We start from the raw sequence: 23387 nt of genomic DNA, 5'->3' as shown, positions 1-23387 counted from the left end.
CAACCTGAGAGTTCATTTTGACAATTGTCCAGGGACCGTCATCATCTCTTGTAATGTAATTAGTTTTCCCTTTCCTTCATCCCCTCGCCCTGTAATTCCATTTAAGGAGGAATAGCAATGAAATTAAAATGATGCGAGCAAGGAGCCTTAAACCGATTAAAGTGGGGTGTAAACAGGTGTCTAAGAAGCGAATCGGGGAAATGCTGGGATGGATCCTTTTGCTCCGTAAGAGAAGTTAAAGCCGCCTTAATTTGCATAGCGGCGCTCCAGACAAACGAACCAAACACCCCCTAACCCTTAAGAGCTCATCCATAAATCCCTGGACTTTTGGGGAAGAAATGGTATTTGCAGCATTTTGGCTAAGTGACCTGCAATGATCAATGTATAACGGCTCCGTCATGAGCGTGGAATAACTCACCCACCCAGTTTTCAAGCCCTGCCATAGCCCTGTATATCAACAGGTTTCACCATGGTGTCTTGAACCCTGCCAGAAATTGGACGTGGGTCTTATACACATTCCTGACATGGATAACCTAGACGGATTACAGGGGATGTAATTAATACTCCCGAGAGATTAGCAGGAGATAAGTACTTCCAAACACGGGAGAGGGAGGGGGATGCACAATCCCGAGGGTCAAGATGCGCTGACTGAACCGTCGTCCACTTAGACCTCAGTGAAGTATTTCTTGGTCCAGAGAATGGGTTAAGTTTGCTGTCCGTAGTAGCATTCCTTCTGCTTTTTCCTTAAATGTCTAACTGATAAGGAATACTTCTCTTAATATCAATGTTTTAGTAATATAATTCTAGCAAAAAGTGATCTTAAACACACGGTTGTGTTGCTATACCTGTTTAAATATTAGAAGTATCCTTCAAAATCATGCATATTTTTTCTTTTCACGATGATAGTTTATCTGAGTTTTTGCTGCCATCTTACAAACAGCTATGAAAACAGCCGTATTTTCAGTTGAGAGTTGGCCTAATGGAATTACTTTCCCAATATTTGACTGTAGAGGTATTTGATAGAGGAATGAATACTGTATTCTATTTATTGATTTTGGAAAGCTCCACCCCTTCCTTGTATTTGGGAACCTGTGGTGCAGTTTGTGAAATGCTACAATCCGGGGGGGGGCGTATTCTGTTCAACATTTACACACGCTTTGCACCGGGTATGAAAACTGTTTCTGTGGATCTGGTGAAGATGCTGTCCACGCAGGACCGGGCGCGCCACCAGCACCTTCTCAGATGGCTATGGCATCTTGTATAGTTGGAGCTCTGGATGTGGAAATATTATACGAGAGGCTGGTCAGGGTTATAACCTTGAAGACCATTCGCTCTTTACAGGGCTGGAGGTAGCACCTTTTCTCTTATTAAAACGTGAAGAATGCAGCTTGGAAATCATCCACTCAAGAATGGCCTTGCCAGTTCTGAAGTCAAGAATAAGTCCCCTTTGTGGTTCTCTGCAGGAAACGGCCTGCGTGAGGCTGGACCACACAACCCCCTTGTTACAGCGATCTATTTCCAGGCAGAATTCAGAGTGATGGTTCTCTCCTATAAAGCCCTAAATGGCTTGGATCCATGCTGTCTCAAGGACTGTGGCTCCCTTTATAGACATGATTGGGTATTAGGAGAGGAGAGGCATTTCCTTGGTCCCACCCCCTTCACAGATGTGTGTGGTGGTGGTGGTGGTGGGACACAGGAGAGGGCCTTCTCTGTGGCTGCTCCCAGACTCTGGAACTCCCTCCCACTGGAGGCCAGCCGGGCTCCATCTTCGCTGTCCTTCCACAAGCAGAGACCTTTCTCTTCAGGCAGATTTTCCCTGAGTCAATGGCTGTCAAGTAGGTTGTGTTTTTGTTTTTGTTTATTTAATGGATGGTTGTGCCTTGCTGGTTTGAATGTGTTTTGGTGTTGCTTCGCCCCTTTTTTTTTTTGGTATTGTATTCATTGATTCTTTTAGTATTGTATACTTATAGTTGCTAATCTCGAATACCATCTTTTTAGTTGTCGTAAGCCACCTTGGTTCCTTTTTAAGGAGAAAGGTGGGTTAAAAATATTTCAAATAAATAAATAGAACGGCAAAGAGTTCTGACTGTCATGCAGAAAGGCATGGCCATCCGCTAGGAATGGTTCATTTAATCATCTGCTTCCTTTGCAAAAATTAAAAAAAAATCATTGTGAAGTTTGAGGAGCTGTGGGTTAAAAAAGCAGCATTACCTTAGCTTCTCCACCCACTTCCGTGGACTCACCTTCGCGTCAGATATGTTTTTGTTATTATTAGGGTTATGCTAGCTCTGGCGTCTTAAGACGCAAGGCAGAGGAGCGTTCGGAACAACTGCAAATGTACTTAGAATTTCCTCTTCTACTCCCTTCTACTTTTTTTCTTTGCATCCTGCAAATGTGCTTAATCTTAGACTAATCCGTGCTCAGACGCATGCTCCGCAGACACTTCCCGTTAACGATATTGTTCTTCAGTAGCTCTGGATCGCGATTCTGGGATGAAAAGGGATAAAGCTTGGACGATAAAGAACATCTGTACCCGGAGAGGAAGTGTGTCTGATCTCAAAAGCGTTTGTTAAAGCAGATGTTGGACAGGCTGTAATTGGTACCACAAGTAAGGGATTTGAGGTAGAATTAGATGGAAATCGCTAAATGTCAGTGGCTGCGTTGATCTGCTTGGCCATTCCTGGTTGCCTGTTAGGGCTGCCGAGCGCAAGACGGAGGAGGTTGAGGTTTTAAAATGGTGTGCGAGTTGGCACTGCAGGATCGGAGAAGTGAATATTCTGCACAATTCCAGGAGATTCAACCCATTTTCTAACTTGGTGGTTTTTCTTGAAGGGCTGTGCCACGCAGAGCGTTGCATGCAGAAGTTCAGCTTTTCAATCCTCTGCTTCTCAGGATGGTTAACTTAGAGAGGAGCTGGTGGGGAAGAGGATGGTCCGGGGGTTCTGCAAAGCAGATTCCTATTTTCTTCAATCTCAGACACGCTCTCTTGCAACCGTTCAATATAAAAATTGCATTTCACAGATGTGAAGGACGATGGCTACTTATTTTAAACAGAATCTTTTATAGACCGAGACAGTGGTTTTATAGACCACACACACATACCGTTTATTTATTCATTGTGTTTACATCCTGCCCAGTCTCCAAAATACACGTGGGGCCATCATCCCCATTATTATTGTTCTTGCAGCTAGCTGCTCAGTAAGTTAGGCAGGTGAAACGTAGCCCCTACCTAGCCAGAGGTCAACTCGGACGTCTTATGGCTGCCTGAAGATTTTGACCTGTGTATCCCAAATCTTGGTCCAGCAGTCTCGCCAGAAAAAACAACAACACATACCTAGATTCAAAATGTTTATCCTGCTCCACCCGCTATGGTTACCAGTGATTAATGTCGAAATGCTGAAACTTTGGCTCAGTTCGGGCTGGCCCGCTTTCAGACTGAACTTGCTTGTGTATAAGGGGTTATTCTTCATCTCCTGAAATATTTCTGATGCATCTCGTGAGGAAAATTAAGGCTAGCACTTAATGCATCGCTGAGTGACGTAACATCATAGTGTGACATTACTGTAAGAAATAAATTTGGGAGAGGCTTGCCCATGGCGTTGGAAAAGCAAAGTAAGGGACGGAAGGGGACCTCCTTTCTGCTTTATTAACCTTCTTGCAGTGATAAGAAAACTAGGTCACCGGTGGAAAGCAAGAAGTGCAGAAAAGGCATTTTTATCTGCATACCTGTCTCTTGCTTTGAATCCTGAGATTTATTTATTTTTTTCCCCCTCCCTTGGCAGGGTGTTCCTATCTTGAGTTGTACGTGAAGGAAGGAAGACAGGATTCTGTCTTAGATCCGAGTTCTGATTCTGGATCTTTCTGCTTAGAAAGCCACAAAGCATCCAGTCTGCCCCTTATTGTGCGCCTTGTTGCCCTTAAACAGAGAAGACGGCTGGGATAAACTAGTCACCTGGTCTTCTGCAGGTCGTTATTCTCAAATTGTGGATCCCAACCTTGGGGAACCAGGTGTTCTTGGACTACAACTCCCAGAAGGCTTCACCACTAGTTGCGCTGGCCAAGATATCTGGGAGTTGCAGTCCGAGAACATCTGGCGGACCCAAGATTGGGAAGCATGGGTCTAAAACCAACCAAATCTTAACGAATTCACATCAGGCTACATAACGGGATGTGTGGCTGATATCCTACCCCAAATTAAAAGTTATAACTTCTCAAGAAAGCAAAACGCCCCTGCATGTCTTAATCATGCAATCTGGGTCTGGTCCCTTAGGATTTAGGATAGACCTCAGTTAGCCTGTTTCTATTAATATGTCTTAAAAGTTTAGTACTTCTGCATAGTACGTTTTAAGCTAAGCCTCTAGCCAGCGTAATCGTAGCTTCAGTCGCGTCTTGTGAGCGTACTTCATAAAACAGACGTTGATTAACTTCCAAACGGCCTCATCAGAGGTGAGAAGGGATGTGTTTGCTTAACCTTTGCGCCTGTTTCTCGTGATTGGCACCTTGTTGCGATGGGCTGTGGAAGATGCTAAGACCAGTTTTTCTCCTAGCTCTTGCTAGGTTTCCGGTGTTTAATAAGATTTGTGCCGGTAGGTGTTGACAGCTTCATGGTTGTGTCCCTCAGCTTGGAGACCTGCTCAAAACGGAGGCATGATGATGACCCTTCTCAGTCTCTAAGATTCTTGTGACACGACAAATCATCCTTGTTACCCTCCTTCCCCATTTCTCTCTCTCTCTCTCTCTCTCTGTCTGTCTCATGGGTTAGAACAGCAGCCCTTTCCATTGTGACCGATCCCAAATCTTCTGCATTCCTGAACCGAAAACTCCCGGAGCCTTGTGCTAGCAGAAAGAATAGTTGCCAAATTGTTGTTGTTGTTGTCTAAAAATGTTACGGGGACTCAGATTTGGAGCCCCCGTTCCGTAAACGTTACACGCCTTGTGCACGCTGTCGGAGATTCTCCTCCCATGTCTCCTTTCATCGCTGTCCAGGGCTGAAATGTCACTCGTCCCTTCCAGCCAAGAGGTCAGAGGTCACCACGGCCAGTTGGATTTTGGCTTCAGCGGTTCGATGTTCTCCTGCACCTAAACAAGTCTCCCAAATTGGTCAGCCAGTCATCTCTTTTCCTCCCGACACTTACTTTCCTGTTTTAGCTTGTCTTTCTACGTAAGGAGCACGTACTCCGGCGTTCCCTTGCCTGTTTTTTAAAAAAGCTTTTAAGAGTAAACACATGGCTGATTAGGACTCCATTGCTATCAAGGCAGCCGTGCCCAGCTGAAGGCATCCACCCCACCTTTAATGCCGCCTGCCATCCTTCCTACGTTCCCGGTCTCGGGCAGCAGCCGGAACAGGTTGATCAAGAGGTTGGGAGTTCAATCCCCACCCCATGCCCCGTGCCTTCTTGAGAGGGGCTGGACTTGAAGATCTGTAGGCTCGCTTCCACCTCGGCAGTAGTGAGATGATGATGATGATAGTGTGGCCTAAGGTTTCTGTTGGGAGAAAAGCGGCAGGTTTTAGGTGGGCCTGCGCAAAAAGTATTCCATCGCATCTGGCGAAGTCGCTTCTGCTTTCTTTCTTTAGCGAAAGAATCGTTGAATGAACTCATCGTTGGTGCCATTTTTTAAAAATCTGCTTTGTGTCTCTTATTAGCGTAAGTTTCGAAATGCACAAAGCATGGTTGGCTGTTTTATTTTTTTAACCTTCCCAAGTGGGATCAAGGAGAGGTGAAACTAACCTTTTGGTATAATGAAGCTGCAGAAGACTTTGGATTTGCTGGTCCCACCAAAAATCGGCTTTAAAAGAGGGTGATTCTTGCCCATCTCCCTTTTTTGCTCTTGCCCAGCTTCCTTTAAAAAAAAACCAACCAACCACCTTTCTGTAGCCCAGGTAATAATTTATCCTCCCTTCTGTCATCCTTTATCTCGCTCATCTTGATAACAGTGAGAAAGGAATCCGGTAGCCATTTTGGAATCAGCTGTTTTTCCAAATCTCTGCTTCCTTCCTTTTTTATGGTAAGGGGGGGCGAGGGAAAAAAAGAGTGTGTGTTTTGCAACTTAAGAAGCATAATTAGTTTAGAAAATTGTCTTTAAATGGAGGCTGAAAAGCCTCCTTTGCTTTCAGGCACAAGGTAAGCCTTGCTTAATTCTTCATCCGAACGTTTTATTGGATCGGTTGCAGGGGATCCATCATTTCCCCCCCCTTCCTCGTCTCCACCCGCCCCCCCATCTCTTTTTGTTTTGAAAAAGAGCCAAATAAAAATGGCTGTGATCCAGAGCCAAGAATCATTCCGTCGGCTACGGAAACGAAACACTTGGAGAAGCTGTGAAGCATGTGTGCGTTCATAGTTTCTGCTGGGAATTATTCAGTCACATAGCACAGAAGCCTAGCATGGTGATGGGGTGTGTGTGTGTGTGTGTGTGTGTGTGTGTGTGTGTGTGTGTGTGTGTGTGTGTGTATGCACTGTACAGAAAGAGAGAGCAAAATATGAATGTTAGTTTTGCTTGTAATTTGTAGATCACTCCTCCATTATTGGGAATGACGCCTATTCAGCCATGCCACCTCTGTCTTACCTGCATGGTTTAAAAAAAAAACCCATGCAGAAATAGCATTCTAAAAATATAATGCATTGGGGAGATAATGCATTAGGGTGATTTTACACCACTTTAAGTTTTAGGCACACACCTAAACATGTAATAGATAAACCTCCGTCGTGTGAGTGTTCCTTGGGCCAGTGGTTTTGGACCGTCAGCTCTCCAAATGTTTAAAAGTTAAAAGCTTAAAAACAAGTACACACTTATTAAAAGGAGGCCAATATCGCACTGAAAATGGTAAACAAGATCGGCACACCGAAAACAGATCCGAAGCAACAAGTCGCAGCAGTCCATTAGGAGAAAAAAAAAAAAACCAACCCTCCTTCCACAGTGAAGTTTCGGCATGAATGTTTCGCCTTGCTGTTGTGGCCCGTCTGCATTTCAAACTCAGTTGGTCGGAAAACGTCAGGTTTCCGTCACTTTTGGCAAAGCACGTGGGAGGAAATCTAAACCCTGGATGTTCTTGCAAGGCTTGCAGTGAAAACTCAGTGGCCCAAGTAGCGGAGGAGGGCCTGTCTTTGCACGGTGAGAAAACATAGGCATCTCTGACTCACCGGGCCACTCAGAAGGCGAGGGCCGGATCCTGGAGGCTCTTGCAGCACAGAGAGGCGATACCTGTTCCGTGGGTGTGTGACGGGATTGAGAAGGAGAAGAGCCGAGCGGATGAAATTCCTGCCGTGCCTTGTTGCAACACCGCAGGGTTTTCGGGTGGCAGCCGAAGCGTGGAAAAGTAACATCCCTCCTTTGGGAGAAGAACCAGGAGGCTGGATCGTACCGGGGCCTTCTTTTCCCACGGTGGCCTTCGTCCTCCTCCTCCTCCAGCGCAAGACGTGAATGCGGGAGCACCCGGGAATGATAGATTGGGTCCGGAAGGTGCTCAGATTTCTCCGAGAGAGACCCCAAACGTTCCCGCCCCACTCCTGATCTTCTGCGTAGAGGGAAGGGCAGCTACCGTTCCTCCAACTTGTTCCTCAAAACTCACTTTTTTTAAAAAAAAATCCAACACAAAAAACACAAGACTTTGGGAATTTGAACCCGAACTGTCACTCTGGAGTGACAGTCCGTCACTCTGTCTGCTACGGCACGCCGCCTAAACGTGTGTAAATAGACATTTGCTCAGTCTCCGTTGTGTGTCCCTTCCGTGTCTGGTTTTTTAAGAGTATAAATTCCTTCTGGCAAGAGGACGTTTCTTTTTCATAGGTTGTAAAGGAAGGTGCCCATGGTTGGGGTTAATTCAAAGGTCAGTTGTTGTAACAGCATCATCGTTAAGGGCCATTGCGTCTGTGGGTCCGGATGTATGCTTGGATCCTTGACTTACGGCGCATGTGGGGTGTTTGCCTGGAGAAGGGCAACGTTGTGGCTTCCAGAAAAATCAGTTACAACTTCCATCGGCCCTAGCCGTGGGCGTGGGATGATGGGTGTTGTAGTCCAGAACACATGGAAAGCGCTGTTTTCCTTGCTGCAGCTGCTGTAACACAAACCTCTTAGAAAACGGGGAAGTGTCTTTCTAACATTCTCAAAGGAATCCATAATCTACTTTTTTAAAAAAAGACTCCTCTTGTTTAAAAGCATGCAAGGAAACGATGTCTGAGGCAGAAATGACCAGACCCTGTCATAATGGAGTAGTTTTCAGGAGAGAAGTAAGACTCATAACCTTTTAATAGTTGTGCTTGTGGATGATGAAGTCTGCTTCTCCTTTTTCTTCCTCTTAATTTTTTTTACTTGTTTTTAGTGCTGACGAGCCATCTGTCCTGCTTCTTGTAGAAAAAATCTCAGTAATTCAATTTTTCTTTTCTTTTTTTTTAAAAAAAGGACACCAACTCACTGGATTGCTGAAAACTCTTGGAATAAGATAGATGGAGTCTTTTCACTTCTGCATCGTGGTCTTGAACTCCCATTCAGGTCACTGCTAAATGAACATCAGGCCCCCCCCTGACAGCTGTCAGGCTCCCCCCCCCACCGGAACCAGCTGGTGGTCTCCCTTCCTCTACTCCCAGGTGAACAGACGGTCCACTGTACTGCAGCAGGCACTCTGTTCCCCAGAATTTGCACCCCTGGCCAGCTTCTGTAGAAAGTTTCACAATCCTTGTCCCATCATTTTGTAAGGCCTGCACATTTTATTTTCTGTGGGTGAGGCAGTTGCTTCTCCAGGACGACTTTCACAGTGGTCAGCAGGGTGGCTCTGTCCCGTTTTTATTGCCTGAAGTGAATGTGATAACCTTATTCTGTCTTCATGTTCTGTCTACCTATATTTTTTTTTCAGTTTCCAGTAGCTCCTAGGCAGGGCAGTCTTTTTTCTCCCTTTTTTTTTGAACCCTGGGTCGTTTAGAGCTCAAAACCACGTTTTTATGACGCTGTCAAGAACACCAAGGTTTTGTCAGGAGCCAGCGAAACGATCAATCATTTCTTTTATTGACGGACGGAGTCAGACGGTGACCTTTTCTGGCTCCGTAGTTCCTCATTATCTGTTCTTTTTTTCTGCTTTCTGAGAAGACGTTGGCTCAGCTGATTCATATTCTTCCTCACTGGAGTTCTACAGACCAGTAACTTCTCTCCCCCTAAACTTTACAAAAACAGGTCTCCTTAAAGGTTTCCTCCGTTTGGGTCGACGTGCAGATGGCACAGAGGAAATCGGAAGGAAAAACTGAGCATTAAGCAGGTTTCCTTAACCCTTGCTTGCAAGCAGTGCGGTCTGTCACGGAGCACATCCTAAGGAGAAACCGAGGCGCTGACTGGCCCTTTCTGTAGTCTTTGCCGCCTATCCCTGCCCGTGTGCTTTGACCTTTGCTGGTTGTCGCTGGAAATTTTGTGCCGTTCTACTTAAGTGAATGGGAGAGCAACATCCTATGTTCTGTGCTTCTCCTCTTGGTCTGCTAACTAGTCCAGTATGGTTGGGTGGATTCTTCAATTATTTGCCTGTTAGACCGTGGCGGTGACCGGGCGTAAGGGACCACATGGATGTAAGCCGCCCAGAGTAGACTTGTGTCTAGATGGGTGGGGTATGTATGTATGTATGGATAGATGGATAGATAACCGTATTTTTCGCTCCATAAGACACACCTTTCCATAAGACGCACCAATTTTTTAGGAGAAGAAAACAGGAAAATATAACCTGTTTTCTTCTCTCCATAAGACGCACAGACTTTCCACCCCCCCTGTTTTGTGGGGGAAAAGTGCGTCTTATGGTGCGAAAAATACGATAGATAGATAGATAGATAGATAGATAGATAGATAGATAGATAGATAGATAGATAGATAGATAGATAGATAGATAGATGACAGACAGACAGACAGACAGACAGACAGACAGACAGACAGACAGATAGATAGATAGATAGATAGATAGATAGATAGATAGATAGATAGCTCCCTTCATCCTAAGTCAGCACCGCCCATAGATCTACTGGTGGAAGAGGATGAAAACCAGCAGATTTATGGGCGATGCTGACTGAACGATGTTAGACATGATCAGATATTCCAGACAATCCACATCAGATCCCCCTCCACCCTACCCTCTGAAAAGCAATATTGCTCATTTGGATTCCACGCCATGACGTACCTTCTTTTCTCAGTTTTGGGCCTGATGCAGATGCGTTTCACAGGTTTTTTTTTTTACAGGAGCCGAGTCTAGTGACGTTCTGCGTCTTTATTAAATGCCGTCCTTGCAAGAGCTGGGAAGAAAGCTGTCCCCTTGCACCCTAAGTGAATGGGTATTCAAAGTACGGTTTCGCCCCGTTGTGGGGGTTCCTGTCGATTGCATTTCAGTGAAGAGCTGCCCAGTGGGAAGATGATGGGGGAACACACCGGGGGGGGGAACAGATGTCGTTTAGAGGGTGGAACAACAGGAGAAGCCCTGCATCTTGTTTGAGCGGAAGACTCCGGGGAACCCGTCCTCCATGCCCGTTGCCTGAATTCCCCCCTCTCTCCTCTTCCTCCCCAGAAACAATGAGACGAGTGGTACGCCAGAGCAAGTTTCGGCACGTGTTCGGTCAGGCGGTGAAAAACGACCAGTGTTACGATGACATCAGGGTCTCCCGCGTGACCTGGGACAGCTCGTTCTGCGCCGTGAATCCCAAGTTCGTGGCCATCATCATCGAGGCCAGCGGCGGTGGGGCCTTTCTGGTTCTGCCGTTACACAAGGTAAGTGTGCGTGAGCTCTTCTTTAAAGAAGAAAGGGAAAAAAAGGGGTTATCATCATCATGCTTTTCCTCTGCCCCATCGTTGGGCGTTTCTTTCCTTTGGAAGAACTTTTTATTAAAAACCCTGTAAGTAGACAGATAGGTTCCTTGACCGCTTGAAGCCAGTTGTGTGGCTGCTGATGTCACGGTTAATGGCAATCATCTTGTATCTGACAAGTTGCAGTCTGGTTTCAGGGAAAGTAAATAAATGACATAAATAAAAGATAAAGTGAAAAACAATCACTTTGCTATTTTAGACAGCGGGGTGTCCCGTCCCCCCAACTGATGGTTCTCAAACTTGTATATTGGATTTAAAGTAATGTTCTCCTCCTGAAGCCCACCCCCCTCTTTTTACACAGTCCTAAAAGTTTTATTTCCCCATAGCTACAGAATGTTGGAATGGGCCTTGTTTGTGTACTTGACACGTGTGTTGGAGGGGAAATAAAATAACAAGGGTAGACTGCATCCTGGAGTTTAGTCATTTGTGTGAAATGGAACGACTGTGTCTAGCTTTTATCTGTGTGATCTGAGATCCCGTTTGAGGGTCTCTCTCTTGCGTGGAATCTGCAGTTGAGCTCAACTGAATCCCTGGGTTTTTGTTCCTCCTTAAGGAAGGTGAAAGAAAACAGGGGTGTGTGAACAGCCCCTGCCAAAAATCAGGAAGAGGCCTGATGGTCATGGAAACAATACATATGCGGGAACTTTTATCGACCATTAAGGGTATAAAAAAATCCCAGAAAATGAGCAGCAAGCTTTCGGTGATAAATCATCTTCTTCAAGGCTGTGCATCATGTTCTTGTGGGGAGTTAGAAACTTACATGCTGTTATTAATGTGCCAAATTCACGTGGCTGATGAGGTGGAGGCCAGGTTCGCTTCTGAGGTGGAGACGGTGCTGTAAGCAAGTTGGTTTCAAGCTCTTCCTCAGCTATCAGGAATTTGGGAGTTTATGGCCCACCTCTCAAAACAGAGGGACAGCCGGGGAAATCTGGGCCCGTGAAGCTCTCCATTCTTGCAACAGGTCACATTAAGGTTGTTAAGAGTCCTCCCCTCCAGGCAATGAGTGAGAGAGGACCTCAAGTTTTTTTGTTTTTTTGTTTTTTGTCCTTGTCATGGTTTCTGCAACGTGAGCCATCTCGGTGCAAAAATAGTTCCTTTCACTTTGAGAAACAAAAGTCGGTGGGTTAAAAACCTCAGCAGAGCCATCCTTGTTATTTTCTCTACTCTACTTTTGCCTGATTTGCTCAGTTTTGCTTAGTTTGCTGGGAGAACATTCTCTTTCCACAAGATGCCTCCTCGCTCTCACAGGGCGGTCAAGAAACAATTTGTGTGGTTTGAGAATGCATGTCCTTAAAGGCACTGATGTTAAAGATGCATCTGTCCTGGATTTCCGTTGAATGATCTTGTCAAAAAGGGTGCATTCTTGCCAGCGGTGGCTGGCGTGTTGTGTCCCATGGGCATAGACCAAAGTGTGCTTCCCCTCTTGATGCCATCTTTCTGGGCAGCTGGAAGATGGCATCAAGATTTTTCCTTTTCCTCCTGGAAGGCAGGAGGTGTAACACGACGGGGGTCTTCGTTGCTCTGAGCAGAGGTGCTAGCTAGATTCTGAAACCTTGCCTCCACTTTGGAACGTCTTCTGAACTTCCGTCTGATGGCTTCGGAGTCTTCAGTAAGAGCCCAACACAGGGGAGAACCCGCAACGAGATGTTGTTTCATATGCAACGGGACCGTTTATGCTTCCGGCTGGTCCTCCCTGTTGGACAGCCACGGATCGCGCTCAGCTCTGATTCTCCTGCCACGGGCGTTTCGGACCATTTCAGGTGTGACAATACCTGCCGGCAGGGGCTGTTCTGACTCCAGCGAGGGTCTGAGGCAGTAGACGGAGAGAATGAAGGTGGCCACAGTCAAGGGGGTTGGTTAAATAAGTTCTGTACAAGGAGGGTTCTGGAGTTGTTAAAGATCTAGCCGGTCTGTATGGGACAAAGGGCTCACAGAAAAAGCTAAGTGTTACTTGGCGAGCATCTCCCGCAGTTAAAGGCCACTCTGCGTGGCCCTCCATCAGAAACCAGAGGGTTTTCTGATAAAGCTTTAGCCTGCCTCTGAGTCCAGCTGCTCAGCCAAGGAAGCTCTCTTCCCTCCCTCCCTCCTTCCTAAATCATGGCTCTTTTTACGGGGAGGGAGGGAGCGCCCCACAATGATCCTGGACAGAAATCTCCTCTTAGCTGCCTCTCAGCCCCATCTGGGTGACCGCCTCTCTCAGCCCCCCCCCAGGCATAAAGCCCTCAGAGCAGAAAGGGGGAGCTTTCAAATAAAGCCTAACAATTTTTTTGGGGGGGGGGCAAGAGGCTGACGGAGAGCCTCACGAAAATCAGAGGGTGCTTCGGCCAGCGAAACTTCTTTCGGGATGCCTGTTGGATTGAATGGGGAGGGATGCGGCGAGAGCTCACTGGTGCCCCCTTCCTCCCTCCCCCCCCCCCCGTGCCTCAGGGACCGGACCACCACCGGCCCTCCTGACCTTGTACGACATGCCAGTAGGGTGGCCGTTTTTATTTTCCTTTCCAAAAAAGCAGAACCCACATCCTCTCCTCCTAGCAGAACGCATACAGATGCCGCCCCAGCCGTTTGCATGTCGCTTGCAGGCGCTTTCATTGAGATTTTGCTGCTTTCTTGTGAAGGAGGAGGGCCTTATTCTGCATCCCCTGTATCTCTACGTCTTCTCTTTTCTTTCCCTGTTTGGCACTGAGACGCTTATTAGGGCTCCTGGTCCCTTCAGAACCTGCCTCTCCCCCGCGGGGTGGCCACAGGGGAGCCGGAGGGGGAAAAACGCTCCTGCCACAGTTCCACTCCTGTGCCCAACATCAGCCCCCATCCGTCCGTCCGTCCACGCTGCTGCCCGGGCTCTCCTCCCGACAGTGGTTTTTTTTACCATATATGGCCATTAACAGGGCGCTTTGGGTTGGGAGCCACCCCGAATCCTTCCCTCCCTTCGCTTGGATTGGCCACTTTGAGCTCGGAGGATATGCGCTCCCGCGTTGGAGAAGAAGGGAGAGAAGCGGCTTTTGAGTCAAGTGGAAAAGCAGGGTTAACTCCTTGCTCCCTGGAATTTTGCTTTACATTTCCGTCGCCTGGCCCCGCTTTTCTCTCTTGCAATTTCTCCGCATGGCCGTGAGCGTGGGAGGCTTAAAATTAATCTCGCAGGGTTATCTGGCTTGTCTGAAAGGCTTGGCAGGGCCCACTTTCCTAGAGCATGGATGCAATTGAAGGCACAAAACGGTGGAGGGTGGGGTGAGGGGGGAGAGGAAAGCCCAGTGCTGTTAAAGGCATTTCTGCTTGGTTTCTTGGCTTCGCCCCCTTTAGCGGAAGGGAGGGGTGTCCCAAATTCCAGCAAGCCCTCTAACGGCTTGGGCTTCAGACCTCCGTAAATCGCTTTGCAATTTGCTGCTTTTTATTTTATTGCACAGAAGCAGGGGTGGTGGGGGTGGGGGTGGTTTGCATTTCTTTTCCGAAGAACACCCGTTAAAAAGGACAAAACACACAACTTCTAACCTCGAGGTGAAAAGAGGACTTTGGGAAAATAAATACCCAGGGGAACATCTGAACTGGCAGCGGTGCGGAGGACTGTCCCTCAAAGACGTAGAATTCTAGCAGAATTACGTGTGGGTGGAGATAGAAAGCCCTGGCCGTTTCTAAAAATTCCAGGAAAAAGGGAAACCATCCCAGCAAAGTGGAACTGTAGGTTTATGGGTGCAATGGTATTTAATTGCTTAAAGTATTTTGTTTTACCCCGCCTTTCTCCTTAAAAGGGACTCGAGGCCCCCTTGCATCATAAAAAGACAATATTTAAAGCTGAAAACAGTGAGTATACAAATACTGGAAAAGATCAAGCAGAAAACAAAACAAAATGGTAAACAAAAGCAACAACAAAAACACATTCAAAGCAGTAAAGGCACCACAATCCATTAAAAAAAAACCACCCCACTTTTGTTTAAAGGCTTGAAACACTGTCCTTGTTAACCCAGATGTTGTGGGGGAATTCCTTCACATTTTTTTCCTTTCACCAACTCCTTTTAAAGGCCAATGCATGGTGGTTTTGAATTTTCATTGCACTGCGCAGGAAACGATGGAAGAGACCTTCTGGTTGTGGTGGGCGTTAAATCTGTTCTTTGATCCCACCTCTTCCGACTGCAAGCAGGAGCCTTTGTAAACGGGCGGGTGCTTCCGTTGTGTGTGTGTGGGGGGGAATACACTGCAAGTAGAAAACTAGCATTTCAGGGTGAAAGTTGGCCTAGCTTTCACTGAGCGTTGCTTTTATCAGGGTAAGGAAAGATCTTACGTAACAGCAGTGGGGATTTTTTTTTTCCGGTTCCAGCAAATTTAAGAGAGTTCGTGGTAAAAGGGGTCGGCAGGGCCAAAACGCCAGCATAATTCATTGTGACGCTTTTATGGCCTGAGGTGAAGCATTTTAGAAAGAAAGGTATTTAGGAGGAGGAGGAAAGGGAAATGGTGTAAAAAATAAATAAAAACCTTGGGAAACCGCATCCTGGAGAAGCGGTGGTGGGCCTTTGAAGGAGCCCGGAGGGGTTGGATCCAGCGTTTGCGTCTTCCTCCTGCCGTTCCAGGGATTGAGGTGAGAAGCGAGCAGAAATACTTCACTCGAACTTTTTTTGGAGCTGTCAGCACCTCCACCGATATAAGCGTTGCCTGGGAAAATGTTGGTTTTAGTTCGAAACTTGGCTCATCAATGCAAAAGCTTTGGGAGTAAATCCTCCGTTTTGGGAAGCCGGTCGTGTATTTATTTTTCTGGGAGGAATCCAGATGTCGAAATGGCCTTGCTCTCCTTGCAGCCAAACCTCCGGTGGGCAAATCTGTCATGCTGTTACTGAGAACAGAATTTTTTTGGGGGGGGGGCCCTGGAGGCATGACCAGGACTTCCAAGCCTTGAGGTCTCTCTCTTTCTGCTCAGTTGGTGGCCTCCACTTCGGTCGGGAGTCAACCTGCCGTTCATCGGACAGGCCTCGAGCCCGGGTGAATAACATGGAGTGGTTATCCGTGTTTTCCTGCTCTGTGGGTGACCTCTTTTGTATTCAGTAGGAATCTTGTGTCAAGCTGAATCCTTGAGGATACCCACTCTTGGCGGACTCGCTTTGTAGCTGATTTTGTCAGGTGGAGTTAAATTTAGTGGATGCCATTAACCACATTAACACTTTACCACTTTAATATGTCTGTGTACATTTGTGTGTATATATGTTCACACACACACACACACAAATATGTGCGTTTTTGTCTGGATGCGCCTGAATCTGGCTGATTATTTTGACTATAGTGGAACACATTGAATCAAGGAATTCTTAAGCGGGTTTTGACTTACTTTGTTGTTTTCGATTGTACGAGCCACTTCAGGGTGGACCTGACGGCTGGATTTAAGGCAGAGTAGCTTTGGGGGACCCCATTCCCCAGCAAAGGTACGAGTTGCAATTTCTAGAAGTCTCTAGGGATGGCAGTTCGACTTTTAAATAGAAAGGCTCTTACGCAGGTTTTGACTCCATGAGGTTTTTGACCTACTTATACAGGTTCTGACTTACTACAATCAGCATTTACCTGTTTATTTGTCACATTGACACCCTGTTTGTTTGTTTCAATGGGGAGGGTTCCCAGAGACGGCTTTGGTAACAACAGAAACAAAGCAGGCTGCTTTCTGCGCTCCGGTTTATGGTCCGAAACAGGGGTGAGCAAAGTCCAGCCTTCCAGGAGTTGTGGGGGCCCAACCCTGAACCCTCTTCCTTATGAGGTGCTACCTTGGCCAGGCGTGCCGGGTGGCTCCTTCCTATCTTTTGCAGGCCTCAGCTTCTCACCCGTAGAACCTGAACCCGTTGCCATTACAAGGGAAGTCCGGATGCATGATGATCCCCCCCCCCCAATTTTCTGCACAACTTAAAAGCTGTGAAGGTTCTTGCGTATGATGGGGATCCGTGTGATCTCTCTATGTCTGTCTCTCTCTCTCCCTTTGGGGAATGGTGCGGCCTTTCCTTATCTTAATGAGGGTTCGTCATGGAGAGCAGCAGCCTGCGGTTGGCCAGCTTGCCGGACGATAACTAATAGTCGTTGGTCACGGTCTGAATCGGAGGTTGCCGTGGCCGTTTAAGCCCCAGCCCTTGTGGGGTATGAACCATCTGGTGCCGAGAGCGGGTTGGCGCTCTCTGGAGAGGGCAGCCTGTTCCCCTTCAAGTGATAAGCATTGATGTCCGGGGGGGGGGGGGAGACAAATTTGGACCTTGCAGAGGGTGAGGGGAGGCGTCCGGCCCTGGAAGAGAAAACAGGGCTTGTCTAGAAGGGCTCATCTTTGCCTTTCAAACCCTTGCTCTGGGATCCGACTTCCATTCCCGTCTTACTTCATCAGGATGCTTAGAGTGGAGTCTGCAAGCTGGCGGACGTCATTGCTGTGTTTTCGAAGCGGAGAGGGTGACAAAAATCCCCAAATCAGTGGATTCCAAAGACTTCAATATGATATTTGTTCGGTCCTTTGTAAATATTTGTATATTTGCTGGTTGTTGTTTTTAGCTCTTAAATATTCCCACTTTAATGAGGTGAGGGGCCTTATGTCTGTCTCACCACTGAGAAACAATTCCAGGTCAGGTCTTCTGTCTGAATGGTCCCGGGCTGTATCCTGCCAAAGGGTTTACATCATGTAAACAGAGATTCTAGCCAATTGTTGGACCCCTTGGTTGAGCGAGAGATTTAACACTCAGCTGGGAGTTTGCAAACTTGGGAGAATCAGCCTTTCATCTCCAACAAACAGAAAGAGAAACTTTGTCCGGTTTAATGGCTCCGTACTCGCCCTTGTTTTTCTTCTTAAAATCCTGATCAGCCTATGGGGGAAACAGGTTTTGTGTGCTTAAGTTGTTCTGAACACATTTGATCTCTCTCAGGTCTCTTATTGCACATTTTCTACTTTTGGAAAAGTTAAAATGTACAAATTCTAGAGATTTTTTTCCCTGTGTTTTTAAAAATCCGATTTCTGAGCAGGCAGGGTCCCTTTCTGTAGGTCTTCGGCGCCTCATATCTAAGCAAAATGCACCCCTCTGGAGGTTGTCAAACTGCCGCGACCCGCTTTCCCCCCCCCACCCTTGGCTATGCTGAGTGGAGGCTGATGGGACCTGTAGTCTGACAGGACCTAAACAGCCTCATTTTGCCTCCCTCTGTTTGAGGTGCAGTGGCATTTATTTATTTGGTAGACTTATCTACCGCTTGAAGACATTGCCTTTAAATTTGGGGGTGCATTCTGATTTCTGAAGCTGAGCAAGGCCGGTTTGGGTTTAGTCCTTGGGAGGGAGACGAGGGGCAGAGATTTTCCAGGTTGAGCTGGGAGAAGCATCTGTCCTGAAACCCTGGAGACCTTCTGCGAGAGTGAACACCAAGGATATCTGACTCAGGAGAAAGGTCAGCTGTCCTGCAGTAGCTAAACACCTCGAGTTCACCTCGGTTTCCTCCTTTAGTGCTTGGCTTGGTTGTTTTCACGGCCAGAAACACCTACCTGATCCACGCGTACCTGTCTATTCCAGTCAAGGCAAGCTGGTAGGAACTTGGCGGTGGCCTTTTGCATGCATGTCGTCCAACGATGTATGGATTCCTTCTGCGTTCAGTACATGACTGTGTTTTCTCCTCCTGTTCTCCAGACAGGTAGAATCGACAAATCTTACCCCACAGTATGTGGCCATACGGGGCCGGTCCTGGACATCGATTGGTGCCCCCACAACGACCACGTCGTTGCCAGTGGCTCGGAAGACTGCACGGTGATGGTAAGTGAGGGGTCCAGGGCTCACGCCGGGGAAGGGGGGCAAGGCTCATCTGCTGGAGGTAGCGCTTAGGCGCCCGGAGGTGACTTTCGGACACCTCCTTCTGTCCCTGTCGAATCGGTGCCAGTCACCTGTCCCATTCCAGCGGTCAAGACTGGCAGGTCCAAAGGGGCTCCAAGTGGGGACGCCCTTAAATGTCCCTAGAGGTTTTCCACCATCCCAGTGAGAGGTGACCCATTGAGCCATCTTGATGGGCCTGATCTATGCCCCGTGTTACCTTGCAAACATAATGAAGAGGTTTCCTGTGAAATACTTTTTTTAATGACATAACTCTGAGTTATATTTGATTTAGGCTGAATATCAGGAAAAACTTCTTAACTGTTAGAGCCGTATGACCATGAAACCCGGGAGGTGGTGAGCGCTACAGCGCTGGTGCGGCATTCATGAGACCTTTAGACCAGCCTCTGTCCGATCTGCTTGGATCTGGATTCCTGCCTTGAGTGTTGGGGGGGGGGGGGAGTTGGGTTCAGTGGCCTTAGAAGGCCCCCTTTCCAGCTCCATGATTCTAGGATTCTATGTTTATATTCTGGCTTTTCTCCAGGGTCCATGAGGCAGCAAAATATGGCTCTGTGTCAACCCCGCGGAGAGAACGGCTGGCCCACAGTCAACCCCTGAGTTTGATGACTCAGCGGGAACTAAGCCGTGGGTCTCCCGACACGCTGATCACAACACCACATTCTTTGTGCATTTGACAATTTAAAAAAAGGGGGGGGGATTTGTTTTGCCTGAAGTTGGATGAATCCATTTCAGCATCGTCATCATCCCTCGTGATTTTTTAATTCCTTTTCTGTCTTTCAAGCATGACTCCACGCGGTCAACCCCCCTGTGGTCTTTTGGAGGACGTAAAAGTGTTAAAAGAATATACTGTATATACTCATTTCATTAAAAAAATAAAATTAAAAGCCAGTTGGGTTTCAAGGCTAACCTGGATGGTGTGGAATGTTGTGTTAAAAAAAAAAAAGAAGATCAAAATTTAGAAAGCATGTGAAACGGAATAAATGTTTCCTGAAACGTAGCTGTCCCACAGTTTGGGGAACTCTTCACTTGCGTTTTTCTCTCGAGAAGGAAGCCCATGTTTGCCTCTCAAAGCCGAACTGAATGGGGAAACTTAGGTGGCTTCGGAGCAGCTGACTCTGGAACACGGAGCAGCCCGGCTGAATCACAGTATGACACTTTGCCAACAAACAAGTTTCGGGGGAAAAATGTCTCAAGTGGGAAACAGACACTAGCAACTTCCCCCTAGCTAAATCTGCCTCCCACATGGATGTCGGTTTGGGGAGTCATCTCCGAAAATAACTTCGCCAGCCTCTGGAATTAAGGAGCAAAGGAAGTGTTCTTGAGGGTGATCGATTATGCACTGAGAAGGAGGAGCAGCCCCTTCTTTTCTAGTTTCAGGTCTTTAAAGGGTTGACTCTTTCGGCCAAGAGTGATTGGGGGAGGGTTGCAGTCCGGAAAGCACCAGGTCAAAGAAGGCTTGTTGTTGTTATTCTAAAGAAACGTGTAAGCATTTTTTTTAAAGAAAAAACACCAGTGTCCAAAGTCCTCCACCCCACCCAGATCAAAAAGGTGGGGTCAGTTTGTTGCTCCCCCACCCACCCCACTCGCTTAACTTTTAAAAGGACGTTTCTCTAAAGTATTGCCATGTGGACCTCCTAGTCTGAATGGATGTTCCCTTTGAAGAACCGTTTTCTTATGCCAGCAAATAAGGAACTGCTTAATTGTGGATTCTTCAGAAGTTTTGAACAGTAGTAATGGACTGCAGGTTTTGCCCTTCCCCATGGAAGAAATCTGGGTTTGTTGTGTTTTTTTTTATGTAAGAGAGAATACATGAGAGAAGGTGCCAAATGGCCGGTCTCTGGAGGGACGCATTCATTCCAGTTCTCCACCAGTCTGAGCTTAAAGGTTGGCTACTGGTTCCCCTGGACCTCCCCCGGTCTGCAGAAAAGCAGGGGTTCTGCCTTGGCGAAAGGGGAGGCTCTTTGGCCCTTCCAGACGACCCACGGCGAACATGAGGCTTCCCCTTTTAGGACACAGGCTTCCGGATTGACCTGGCTTTGTCCCTGATGCTGGTGGGGGGCCCTCGCTGCTCTTAAGCTGCTCGGGGCGGTGGGGATTTTGAGGGGGTGTGCCACAGAGTCCCCTTCCCGAGGCTGGCGTCATGCGCGATGCCAGAATGGCGTCGTCGTCAAACCTGGGCCGTTCGTTCTCTGGAGTGAACTTGGTGAGAGAAAGGAGAGAAATGGCTCTCGGTTGGGTTCGGAGGCAGTGACGCAATTCTTTGGCGTATTTTGCTGCCCGTGGGAAGCCGCGGCGTGACGGCCAACGCGCGCTTCCCTCCCCCCGAATCCCAGCCCCTCCCTCTTGTCCATTCTTTTAAATCTCGCAAGGCGTGGTTTCATTATTTCAAAACTGCAGCAACCCATCTAATGATGAACGCGTTTCGTGGCTCCCCGGGGCCGTGAAAGCTTTTGCCGTATGAAATGCGTCGGCCCGCGTGGAGCCGCAAGTCACTTTTATGGTGGGGCCGCAACCCACAGCGACCTGTTTAAAAACTCGCTTATTTTTAGACTGTAAGATTTTTCTTGTTCCTTAGGGCGGCCTTTACGCTGGGGCTGCGCAGGGCGGGGCCGTATTCTTCTTGCTCCTTTTCCATCATCCTGTCATGTGGACTTTGGATGAACCAGCCCCAAACAAGGGGATGCTGCTGCGTTGCCTCCAAGCCAGTCCCTGAGGTTCTTCAGCCTGGACCTTTTCCTCCTCCCCGTCTTTCTTTTTCCATTTGTTTCCTCTTGAAAAATGATCTCTTTTTTTCCCCATGTCTCATTACATGACCACAGTGTTCCAGTTTTCTGCATTTTACACGCCCATTACGTGCTGCTGGGGCGTTTTACGGCTCTCCTGCAATGCCCTGCTTTCCCCTTGGAGGTTGGCTCAGGGTTGGCCCGAGAGAAGGCGAGACTCACATGTATGGCTTTAGGTCCTCTCCTTAAACCCAGCTGCCAGCCCAGTTGCAAGGGAGGTCCGGCTCCCCGCTTAGCGTTTGCCTTCGCCAGAGGCGAACAATTGGATAATGCAGGCGCAGGCTGTCCCTTTGCTGCCCTCTGTTGGCAGTGGATGGGCAGCTTCTGCAGCTCTTGGCCGCTGGCCTCCCTGCTCGGTGGGGACGAGAAATTGACTCTTTCTCAGTGAAGGCAAGAGCTCGGATCTCCCAGGTTCCGGCCAGACCCTCTAATAGCTGTGCCCGCCTTGGTCACCCCCAGCGGCCCTGGTGGAACGGCCGTTTTGCTTGGCAGGACTCGTGAGAACCGGTGGCCGCAGAGGACGCGTGGCTTGTGTCCCTCTTTAGGAAATGGCCCGATCCCCAGTGACTTTTATGTTTTTCCCACCTCCGCTTACTCTTTCCAGGTCTGGCAGATCCCAGAGAACGGGCTCACACTGTCCTTGACCGAGCCAGTGGTCATCTTGGAAGGGCATTCCAAGAGGGTGGGCATCGTCGCCTGGCACCCCACGGCCCGCAACGTGCTGCTGAGCGCCGGTAGGTTGGAGGGGTTTCCTGGGGAATGGAACCGTCTCGGCTTATTTCAGCTTTGGTTTCTGCAGAGCCACCCCTCTTCCTCCCCCCTTCTCTCCCCCCCCCAAAAAAAGAGAGAGAACAGGGTGGAAATGTTCTTTAGGTCACTCTTTTATTTATTTGAAACCTTTTTTACCCCGCCTTTCTCCTTGAAAAAGACCCAAGACAGCTCACAGCGCTGGAAGACCGTATTTAAAGTTGAAAACGGTGGTGGTTTGCATCGTTTAAAAGACCATATTTAAAGCTAAGAACTGTGAATATAAAGAGGCGGCCTGCATCGTTGAAAGACAGTTTTAAAGCTGAAACAATAAGTAGGCAAAATATTAAAAAGGAAGAAACAAACACCGCTCCGAGAGAGGTTAAGTGCAAGTTGTACTGGCGGCCCCATCCGAGCAGCCATGCAGAACAACCCCATCTAAAACTCTAGGCGCTCCCGGACGGCACTTGCTCGTGAGCCCAGGAGGCAGTGGTGAGGAAGCTGCTTAGAGGGTTGCCTTCTCTCCCCCCCCTCCTCTTTCCAGGTTGCGACAACGCCATCATCATTTGGAACGTAGGCACAGGGGAGCCCCTGATCAACCTGGACGATATGCACCAGGACATGATCTACAACGTCAGCTGGAATCGCAACGGGAGCCTCATCTGCACAGCTTCTAAGGACAAGAAGGTCCGCGTGATCGACCCCAGGAAGCAGGAGATCGTGGCCGTGAGTAAAGGCTGGCCTTGCCAATCAGATCAGCCCAGCCTTTTTCTTCTACCGCTAGTGGGGAGGATTCGGTCGCCGCTGCTTCTTCTTTTCTCTTGAGGTTGGCTTTTGCGTTTGTCCCACCCTTTTCCCTCTGAGCACTTTCCTCTTCCACACGCCTGAAGCCTGTTTGTGCTTTGTCTTCGGGAGCTACGCAGGCTGATCCCGTGCGGTCAACTAAGGGGGAAGTAAATGCCCCCCTCCGGCTTGTGTGTAGAACCACAGGACTGTAGGGCCAGAAGGGACCCCAAAAGGGCCCTTGAGCCCAGCTCCCTGCGGAAGTCGGAAACTGAACCACTGAAATCTCCTGGACAGCTGGCTGTCCAGACGCCGCTTAAAAACCCTCCCGTGCAGGAGAACCCAATCCCTGCGCTCGAGGCCGCCCGCTCCACTGTTGAACAGCTCTTGCAGCCAGGAGGGACCTCCTCATGTTTAGTCTCTGTTGCCTCGCTCGCAGTTT

The 23387-nt window shown here is 48.1% G+C and overlaps 1 protein-coding gene across 2 annotated transcripts in view; it reads left to right on the top strand.

The window, feature by feature from the left end:
• The window catches only part of CORO1C (coronin 1C), a 34184-nt gene that overhangs the window by 5195 nt on the left and 5602 nt on the right, over positions 1 to 23387 (top strand). Inside the window, exons 2-5 of one of the 2 annotated variants that reach the window (XM_072983211.2) lie at positions 10526 to 10725; positions 18435 to 18557; positions 22020 to 22149; positions 22707 to 22888. In XM_072983211.2, coding sequence (XP_072839312.2) covers positions 10531 to 10725; positions 18435 to 18557; positions 22020 to 22149; positions 22707 to 22888 — 630 coding nt within the window. In that variant the 5' untranslated portion in view covers positions 10526 to 10530. Of the gene's footprint in view, positions 1 to 10525; positions 10726 to 15279; positions 15389 to 18434; positions 18558 to 22019; positions 22150 to 22706; positions 22889 to 23387 lie in introns of those variants that run through there. The other variant, XM_078381833.1, reaches the window with a different exon arrangement.

Source organism: Pogona vitticeps, chromosome 14 (assembly GCF_051106095.1).
Source record: "Pogona vitticeps strain Pit_001003342236 chromosome 14, PviZW2.1, whole genome shotgun sequence".
NCBI lineage: Eukaryota > Metazoa > Chordata > Lepidosauria > Squamata > Agamidae > Pogona > Pogona vitticeps.
Note: the sequence above shows the minus strand (reverse complement) of the source record. Positions and strands in the feature narration are given on the sequence as shown.